The sequence below is a fragment of the Bactrocera neohumeralis genome, chromosome 4, assembly GCF_024586455.1.
Source record: "Bactrocera neohumeralis isolate Rockhampton chromosome 4, APGP_CSIRO_Bneo_wtdbg2-racon-allhic-juicebox.fasta_v2, whole genome shotgun sequence".
Lineage (NCBI taxonomy): Eukaryota > Metazoa > Arthropoda > Insecta > Diptera > Tephritidae > Bactrocera > Bactrocera neohumeralis.
In genome coordinates, this window is record NC_065921.1 from 81,222,986 (window position 1) to 81,233,758 (window position 10,773).

General features: G+C 28.8%; 1 protein-coding gene across 1 annotated transcript; it reads left to right on the plus strand.

Annotated features, from left to right (window-relative positions):
• Nucleotides 1-1,918: 1,918 nt before the first annotated feature.
• On the plus strand, nucleotides 1,919-8,425 carry LOC126756974 (protein twist). The gene is made up of 2 exons (XM_050470510.1): nucleotides 1,919-3,753; nucleotides 7,742-8,425. The coding sequence occupies exons 1-2, from the start codon at nucleotides 2,147-2,149 to the stop codon at nucleotides 7,995-7,997; spliced, it is 1,863 nt and encodes a 620-aa protein (XP_050326467.1). The 5' UTR covers nucleotides 1,919-2,146; the 3' UTR covers nucleotides 7,998-8,425.
• Nucleotides 8,426-10,773: the final 2,348 nt, after the last annotated feature.

The window sequence follows — 10,773 nt, forward strand, 5'->3', positions numbered from 1 at the left end:
TTTGTTATTTTTTTAACATATTTGAATAAAATTTGAAATTCGATAATTGAATTTATAGTATATGAGCGATAAACGGTATATAAATGTATGTGTGAACCAAAAACTGAGGTAACCTATAAAAAAAGCGCACTAGTTCCATAAGCTTCCAGTTAGTTCAAAACTAACTACAAATATTGCAGAGCAAACGCTCGTATTCGTTATTCTACATTATAAGCTTAACGTTTTTGGAAAAAGTTTCTGCTGTTACTGACAGTGCTGAAAATAATTTTAATTCTTACATTAGTTGGCAACCCTTCCACAAACAAATTTTCAAAATAAATCTTTCCTAATTCTGTTTGTTTCGATGAATATCTATTGCCATAAAAATTAATGTTCAAAATTTAATCAAAACAAATTTTATACACATATTTATTTTTAAATAGGTGGCAACGCTTAACAATTTTTTTTAACTGTAAGCTTTCTAAGGTTTAGTACGATATTCTTATTGTAATATTTTTTATCTCAGCAATTGTATTGAATGGTTGTCATAAAAAATTCAAACAGGTGGCAACACTTTTTAGAAATCTTATAATATGTAAGCTTTCAATACAGTTTATTTTGAGATCCATAATGTAGTAATATGTTTATCTCAACAATTGTATTGAATGGTTGTCATAAAAATGTAAACAGGTGGTAACACTTTTCAGAAATATTTTAATGTGGAAGCTTTTTAAATCAGTTTATTTTGAGACCACTGGCGTAGTGGAACGTTTATTTAACATTTGTATTGAATGGTTGTCATAAAAATTGAAACAGGTGGCAACACTTTTCAGAAAAATTTTGTGGCTGCAAGCTTACTAAACCAGTTTATTTTGAGACCATTGGCGTAGTAATCCGTTTATTTAACATTTGTATTGAATGGTTGTCATAAAAATTGAAACAGGTGGCAATACTTTTCACAATTATTTTGTGTCTGTAACCTTACTAAACCAGTTTATTTTGAGACCACTGGCGTAGTGATACGTTTATCGTGACAGTGTTAGTGTACACAATTTTTTAAATTGGTGGCAACCCTGTCAAAGCACTTATTCAAAATAATTCCTTTTTATTCCAGTCTGTTTTGATATGATTGTTGTAGTGTTAGAAGTTAGTCGATGGTAATTTTGTATAGAAAATTTTTAATAGGTGGCAACCTTTATCTATCAAAAATTGTCAGAGATATCTTGAACGAAATATTACCAAAATAGTGTCTGTGTGCGGTCATTAGAACATGTTCATGTCCGGTTATGAAATTATTAATAAAAACGTTATGTTCATGAAATTTGTCCAGTTATGGGAGATGTCCTGTTATGAGGAAGGTCCATAATGGAAAATTTCACTGTATTTGTTAATAGGCGGCAGCTCCGACGTTTCCTTCTGCGTGTTAAAGGCCAAACTTTAATGCAAAGTGAATATACCCGGTTCAGCGTAAAAAGATATTTAGACCTCTGCAGACAATTTATCTTTGTACCAGTGCATTTTCCTGCTGGGTATGCAGGCTGAGTTGCAAATTTTTATCTAAGCTCTCACTAATTATTTGGAAAAAGTTAATGGCTTACTCATTTATACAAAATAACTTACTAATTGTTCTTGCAAATACACTTCTACACACATACATACATGCATACGCACAGCCAGGCATGTGTATATGTATGTGTGTGAATAGAGATCTACGATCTGCGCGCAGCGTTGATTGGTGCGCACAATGCAGCGGAGAACAGAAAGTAGGAGTATGCGTTTGATGACGTCACTACCGCACGCAGACCAGAGAGTTGTCTCTTTCGTGAAACCAGCAAACAAGCGGTATATGCGCGACAACAACAATGTGGGAGCGACTGCAGCCGATCATTGCTATTTTGAGTTGGCTTCGGCATAGCGGCATTAGTTGCGTTACGTTCCTGTGCGGGTTAGGATGTAAACTGGTTTGTTTTCACGCGAGAAGGTGGAAATTTAATTTTTTTTCCAAATATACATTAGTGTGCGTGTGTATATGTGAAAACAGCAATAAAACTAGTGTTAATTTAAGTAAAGAAAAAAAATTGCTGAAATATTTTTCGTTTTAAATTTAAGTACCGAAACGTTACTACCATAATTTGCGGTGAAGTGCTAATAGAACTCACATTAGAATATGTCCATACGCCCGAGTTCGCCGAAAGTTTTGCTGGACATCAGCTACAAACCGATGCCGCATGCAATGGACATGCAGGACAATGTGATTAAATTGATCAAAATGGAGCCACAAGCCTACGAATATCTGCACAACATGCAAATGCAACAGGATATCGTCGCACACCAACAGCAACAACAACAGCAGCAACAACACACGCTCAGCGGTTCGTTTTATCACAGCACAAATGGAGCGCAGGCGTCGCGCTTGGCGCCCACACAGCAGCCAGCGATGCACACACAACGTCATATAGTGGAGCCAACGGATTTCGCTTATGGTGACAACGGCGCCGCTGGCGCTGAGGTGGATTCCACCGACTATCACATGCAAAGCCCGGAAATGCTTAGCAACTGCAGCGCCAACACAACGCCGCTGGCTTTTGGACAAAGCGCGGTGGAGCACACCGCTGGCGCCGCAACAACAACAACCACAAATATGGCTAAAGAATTGAATAATAATTATAATATGCAGAATGGCGCGTGCAACGGCGTGACGGCGCAGCTGGTGGGTGCGACCAAGCGGAATAGAGGTGAATTCGAGAGCGCGGATCACGAACTTATGAACGAGACTAAGAAGCCGCATTTACAGCTGATCAATGAGCAACAGCACGCACCACAACAACAACAACAACAAGCGCACTTCATGCACGCGCAGGATGCGCCGCGATTTGTCTTGGATTATCTGCCAACAACGGTGTCGGATGTGAATTCGAATATCAACGGTCCCAACAACAACAATGCTGACAGCAATAGCAACAACAGCAGCAGCAACGGCACGTCACAGTTTGACTTTGCCGCGCGGGAAATGTGTGAGAATAGTGTGGATAATTTCAAATACGGCTATCAGCAGCAGCTGCCGCATGGACAACAACAACAGCAGCAATCACAACAACCACATCAGCAGCAACAAAATCACCAACAGCAAGCAATGCAGCAAACACTGCAACAGTCACTACAACAACAACAATCAGTGCAACAACAACAACAGCCGCTGCAACACGCCTTAACTCCAACAACAACAACGCCGCCGCACAATGTCCCACCAACTAACGGTATTTTCAGTTTAAAACACGAAATCGACAAGGATTTAACACACACACTCGCACACGAGACGGCGACAGCGGCGGCGCTAAGCCAAGTCCACGCGCAGACGCCTCATATTATTGGCAAAAGCCTCGCACAACACTACGACTTTGCGCACTCGATGAAGAGCAACAACTCCGAAGGCGATGATTTGGAATTTATGCGCTTGAATGGCGATAATCATGAGAACTGCGACGCCAGCTATGATTACACCAACGATGATTTGATGGACATACGCGCGGACTCGTTGTCCGACAATGCAGACACGGCTGCTAAACATTTTCGCAAACCGCGTCGACGTACGCGCCGGAAATCGAGCCGTTCCGAGGATGTCGATGAGTTTCACAATCAACGCGTTATGGCCAATGTGCGCGAGCGTCAGCGCACGCAGAGCCTGAATGACGCGTTCAAGGCGCTGCAGCAGATCATACCGACACTGCCGAGCGATAAGCTGAGCAAAATACAAACGTTGAAGCTGGCGACCAGGTGAGTGGAGTGGTAAGCAGTGGGTGGGCCGAATGCGATTGCGATAGCGGGAAAAGTTTTTGGTGTATAGTGTCGGGTTTACATGATGTTATTGTAATGGTTAGAAAGTGTTTCCAAAATTAGGGTGTTTTTGTAGGCAAAGGGCACACAAATGTTATACATATGAAAATGAGATGTGATTCATATATTGACTTTGAGTGCGATATGCAAATATTTTTTTAATTTTTAATTTTTTTTTAATTAATAAAAGTAATTATAAAAAATATGTGATAAATTTTTGAAAAAAAAAAATTAATTTAATTTAATTAACTTAATTTTTCTGAATTTTTTTAATTAATGAAAAAAATTTCTGAAAACTTAAAAAAAAAATTTTACATTAATTTAATTAACTTAATATTTTTATTTAATTTTTCTGATTTTTTTTTAATTAATAAAAAATAATTATAAAAAATATGTGAACATTTTTGGAAAAAAATTAAAATTAATTTAATTAACTTAACTTAATTTTTCTGAATTTTTTTTTAATTAATAAAAATAGTTATAAAAAAATATGTGAAAAGTTTTTGGAAAAAAATTAAAGATTTATTTAATTAACCTAACTTAATTTTTCTGATTTTTTTTAATTAATAAAAAATGATTATAAAAAAATATGTGATCATTTTTGGAAAAAAAAAATTAAAATTAATTTAATTAACCTAATCTAATTAACTTAATTTTTCTGAATTTTGAAAAAATTATTAAAAATTTGTGAAAAAATTTTGGAAAAAAAATTTCAATTAATTTAATTAACTTAACTTAATTTTTCTGAATTTTTTTAATCAATAAAAAATAGTTATAAAAAAATATATGAAAAATAATTATAAAAAATATATGAAAAATTGCTTGGAAAAAATTTTAAAATTAATTTAATTAACTTAATGAATGAAAAAACGCAGATTTTGTTCAACAAAAAATAAGAACAAAATTATAAAAATTAATGCAGTAATTTTTGCAGAAAATTGTTTGAGCAGTGCACTACATTTCATCAAAAATATTTGTCAAGCTACTCAATTAAATCGTTCAAAGTGACTTCTTTTAAAGCAGGATAGATAATTTTTGTAAGTCTTGGTATTTCAAATGAAAGATAAAATAACAAAAATGTGAGGAATTAGTCATCTATTTGAGGTCGGGAAGAGGAAAGGGAGGGGCGTGGTTGAATTTTTAAGCGTTAAAATCGGTTTATCTCTCTATTTCAGGCAAAGCTACAAGTCCAATAGAAGAAAGTTGTATAGCAAAGTTGCAGGTAATGAAAAGAACTACAACTTTTGTATCAACATCTTTTTCACATAGCCCCAAAATTTATGTGAAAAATTGAAATAATATAGATTTTAGTTTTTTTTTTATTTAATGTTGTACACAAATTATTTTCTTTCACGAAAAAAATTATTTCAAATTTTATTTTTTTATCTTTATTTCGACTTAAAATCCGAAAAACACCAAATTTTCTGTCGAACGTTCTCACCTTAAAATTTCAGGTTTTTTCAGTCAGTATGCCTTTTATTATACATTACCATCGTAAGTTTTCTCAGATAATAGAAAAAAGAGACCCCAGTAAACGATTCAAATATGTTTTTTTTTTCATGCTGCTGCCACGAAATGATAGGTGGAAGAATTAAAATATATAAAGATGCATTAAATAATACAAAACCTGCACCAATATATAATGTTCTATCTGATTCTGGAGCAAAGAAAAATTTTTTTCTTCAAATTTTAGTTCAGCAGTTTCTGAAATTTCAAAAAAAATTCAACTTTTAATTTATTTACTTAAAATTTGAATTCAGCAGTTTAAAAAATTTTTTTTTTTTGTTTGAAGTTTTTACTTTTTTTATTTGTTAACTTTTATTTTATTTTTTTATTTATTTACTTAAAATTTTAATTCAGCAGTTTAAAAAAAAATATTTTTTTTTATTTTTTTGAAGTTTTTACTTTTTTTATTTGTTAACTTTTAATTTTTTTAAATTTATTTACTTAAAATTTGAATTCAGTAATTTCTGCATTTTCAAAAAAATATTTCATTTTTATTTATCAATTTTGTTTTTAAAAATTTTTTAATTTTAATTTTTATTTTTAATTTATAATTTTTTTGTTTAATTTTTTAAATTTTTTAACTTTTACTTTATTTCTTAAATTTTATTTTTATTTTTTAATATAAACATGATTTTGGCCTACGAAAAAATTAGCACAAGCATTGTTTCCAAAAAAGTTTTTTATGAAAAATCAGAAGTAAATGTAGCAATAATAAAAATTTAATAAAAAATAAAAGTAATTTAATTTTTTTTTTAGTAAAAAATATCTTTTTTTTTACAATTTTGCAAAAGTTTATAAAATTACGTACTTAATCGCTTTCAGTGCCCGCTTTGAACCTGAAAACTTAAAAGCAAGCTTTTTCCCTCAGAACAAATTTAGCCGATTTTAACATATAAGTTTTTGTTGTTTTGTTGTTGAATTTTCAAAACCATATTATTTTATTTTAAATATATTTAAATTTGTTTTATTTTTACTTAAATTTTTTTGTTTACTTCTTATTTTTATAATTTTTTACTAGAAATAAGATTTTGGCATACGAAAAAACCAATACAAGCATTATTTGCAAAAATTAATAATATTCTTCATTTATTTGAAAATTTTTGAAACTTTTCAGTGGAAAGATATTTAATTTGTGCTAAACTTTGTTCATTATATTTTGGTTTTCTAAAATAGAAAAAGAAGGTTTTTTCAAAAAAAAAAATCTAAAGATTTTTGTTTTTAAATTTCAAAGTTTTATATACAATTGTTGATTTTTTTTAAATATTTTCAATGATAACATTAACTAGTTGAATCAGTAAAATTAGTTTTGATAAAAAATTGAAATGAAAATTTTTATATGAATCTTTTTTTTGGTTATTTTACTATTTTCGAAAAAGTTGTTCGTTTTGACAGAAAAAAATATTATTTTTATTAAAAAGAAATAATACTTTTTTAGAAAAATTTCAGTACTTTTTTCGAAAAAAAATTTTGGTTTTAAAAGAAAATATAATATTTTTGTTAAAACGAAATAATTTCATTTTTGGAAAAAATTGACGATTTTTTTTGGTTTAAAAAAAATATATAATAATATTTTTTTGTTAAAACGAAATAATTTTATTTTTGGAAAACTGTAACTACTTTTTTCGCAAAAAAGATTTTTATTTTTATTAAAACGAAATAATTTTAGTTTTAGGAAAAATTTAACTACTTTTTTAATTAAGAAAGCATTTAAAATGTTTTAAATATTTGTGAGGAGGCATATCATTTATGTTAAAATATTGCCGGTGCATATTTTTAATATTTTGAACAATCTAATTATTATTTAAAATAATTAATTTTTTTATTAAAAATATAATAATAATTAAATTTTTGATGAAAATTTAAAATAATAATTTAAATGATTATTTTTTTTATTTTAAATAAAATAACATTTGATTTGTCTTAACTAATTTGAATTTAAATTACACTTATTTTCGCTGAATAAATGAAAAAATATTGTTTTAATAAATTAGTATTTTTTTCACAAAAGAAATAAGAAAATATTAATATCTGCCTATTTTTTCCAACAATCCACTCACTCACATCAATGAAAACATATTTTTTATGAAAGAGTATATTTAAAAAATCCACTCTTTCGCATATAGCTCATATGCATTTCAACACACACACACATATGTATATGTAGAAGAGTATGTATGTACTACATAACCGACAAACAACTTCAGTTTTACCAAAAGGCCGGGCGGAAAATACGCCGAACGCAGTAAAACCCAAACGAGGGGCATTCCCACTAACGCACAGCCGCCGGATTTTTCCCGGAAATTGCACATTTTCCCCACTTACCTACCTCTAACACACATAATACTTACCGTGCCACGCGCATGCGCATAAATTAAAAATATTTTTATGACTTAACTATTGCTCGATTTGTTCCCTATTGCAGATATATTGATTTTCTGTGTCGCGTGCTCTCCACGAGCGAGATCAGTCTGCTGAAAACGATGGACAGCAAGAGCATACTCGCCAACAATGGACTGCCGCTGGGCACGGCGTCGATCTTGAATGCGGCCACCAATGGCACCGAGTCCGAGCTGAAGGGTCTGCGGCGCGCCACAGGCGCCTCAGTGATACCACCGGAAAAGCTCAGCTACCTATTTGGCGTTTGGCGTATGGAAGGTGACACGCAAAATAAAACGTAGAATAAATTAACAGTTTCGCTTTTGTTTTTGGTTTTTGAAATTTCGAAGAGAATTTGTTGGAATTTTCAACTGAGATTGGGTTTTCTACACTTGCAAACTTTAGTGTTTAAGTGAACTTGTGGTGTATTAAATATTAGTTATATGTATGTATGTATGTATATGTATATTGTTATAGTATTCTCAGTCGTTGGGCTAAAGAATTTGAACTTTCCATTAGATATTAAGTATCTAGCTTAGTTTGTAGCTGATCAAAGCACCAACGTTCATATTTATAACGGCTTTTATGTAAAGATAATTTAAATATTTTTATACTACGGCGAATATGCGTTGTTTAAGTATTTTTTGGTATATATAGTTTATATAAGTATGAATAGAAGTAGGCATCGAACGAAATGAAAATAAAGAAATGCATAATACCTAAGAAAGAATTTATTTGGCATTTTTAATTTAATTTTAATTTTTTATATTTTTTTATGATTTCTTGAATTTTTTTTGACGAATTTCAACTTTTTTTATCCACATATCGTCAGCTGAAATGCAAAATAATATAACATCACTTTTCATAAGTTTAAAAGTGAAGGAAAAACAACATAATAGAAACCACTCACATTGAAACAATATGTGAGTTTTGGTTATAAAATGGTTATGATAAATGGTTATATATTGGTTATATATCGTAAGCAATAATAAACTCAATTTAGATTTGTTTGGTGATACGTGGTTTTCCATTTTAAGTGACGATATCAGTATCATAAAATTTCAACCTAACGCTGTCAGATATAACTAATACACAACCATTTCATAACCGAAACTGAATTTTGTTTCAATATGAGGGGTTTCTTTTATTATTGGACAAGAGCACAGCATGAAAGGTAAAATTCGATGTAACGAGCTATCGTGATGCAGAACTGCAAAAGTCATGTGCATTGCGATAGATCAAAAATAGACAATTAATAGAAAATGCTGCAGAAACATGAGTGGAACACTCACAAACATGATTGGAATGTTCACGGTCTGGCGGCACATGCAGAATGGGGCTGGTAGAGATATCGATAGTGAGGCCACAGAACCCATTGAAATTGGCGTCAAGCTGAAGCTGACGTCCTGAAGGATGACTAGTTATCATAAACTATGTAACAGGGCTCCATCTAGCCTCGCTAAGGCCCAAAACTGGTCTATGCATAGCTCATGAGCCTACTCGAGTAGCCTACCCGAGTAACATAACCAGTTTTGTTCTGAAGCAAATTAAATATAAGCAGTGAAAAAAACCCATTTTCGCCTTATATGTAGTACAATACTTCGAATTGGCGTCCGGGGTTTTGCCAAGGATGTTTGCCGCCCCCTTTATCTACCTATGTACCTACAAGTTTCATGCGGTAATTAAAAATGAAATGAAAACAAAGAGAGATAATTTAACAAAATCATTTATATTAAGTATATAAAAAATGTAGAATTCCACGCAAATTTGTTAAGTTCCAAATTTTAAATATTTTAATTAAAAATAATATTTAATTAATTAAAAATTATTTTTTTATTTTATTGAAACTTTAAATTAAATTTATTTATTAAAAATTAATTTTTATTTAATTAAAATTTATTTAAATAAAAATTATTGGTTTTTTATTTGATATTAGCAAAAAAAGGAAAATTTTTAAAAATATTTTTAAAATATTAAAAATTAATTTTTAATTAATTAAAATTTATTTAATTAAAAATTACTGTTTTTTATTTTATAATAACAAAAAAATTAAAATTTTTTTAAATATTTTTAAAATATCTATTAACAATTAATTTTTGTTTAATTAAAATTTATTTAATTAAAAATTACTTTCTTTTTATTTGATATTAGCAAAAAATAAAATTTTTTTTAAATATTTTTTTTGTACTATAAAATTCATTTAAAAATAATTTCACCAAAAAATATAATATTCCTTGATACATTTTTTGTTTGTATTTTACTTACTATTTTAATAATAATTTTTTTGTATAATATTTTTCAATATTTATTTAAATCAGATAACGTTTTTTTTTTATTTTTTCCAAAAAAAATATTTGTTTAACTAATTTTTATAAAATAATATTTTTAATTATTTTTCGCCAACATTAATAAATGTCTTCATAATTTTTTTTATTTTGTTTATTTATTCTTTTAAAATAATAAGGAATTTTTTTATAAAATATATTTTGAATAAAAAAATACTTTAGTTTCGTTTTTCATTTAAAATGTAAAACTATTGGTTGATTATTTTTTAACTATTTTTTGTAATTAAAAAAAATTTAGCTCAAGTTTTCATTTAAAATATAAAATATTTAATAATTATATTTTTAACTATTTTTTGCTTATTAAATATATATTTTGTTTTTATTTTTGAACTAAATTTTAATAATCATAAGAGATATTTTATATATTTTTAAATATTAACTATTTAAATTGCTAAAAAATATAATTAACAAATATTTCTAAAGAAAACTATAACAAAAATAACTAAAATATATAATAACAAATAATAAATTAATAAAAGTTGTAAAACAAAAAGTGTAGATTGATTATCACTAAAACAGTAGTAATCACTTCCAAATCAATTTAAAAATAAAATTATGTGTGTATATGTGGTTTTAATTTTCACAAATTTGTTTTTAAAAAAATATTTTTAAAATTTTTGTGTATTTACAATGATTAAAAAATGTCAATTATTTTTCGCAAAATTTGTTTTTATTTTAAAATTTATTTTAAAAAATGTTTATAATTTTTTATTTTAAGCTATTTTTATTTCAA

Coding starts and splice junctions, on each gene's coding strand:
- LOC126756974 (XM_050470510.1), top strand. CDS start 2,147: ATGTCCATACGCCCGAGTTCGCCGAAAGTTTTGCTGGACATCAGCTAC. Junction 3,754..7,741: donor ACGTTGAAGCTGGCGACCAG/GTGAGTGGAGTG, acceptor TCCCTATTGCAG/ATATATTGATTTTCTGTGTC.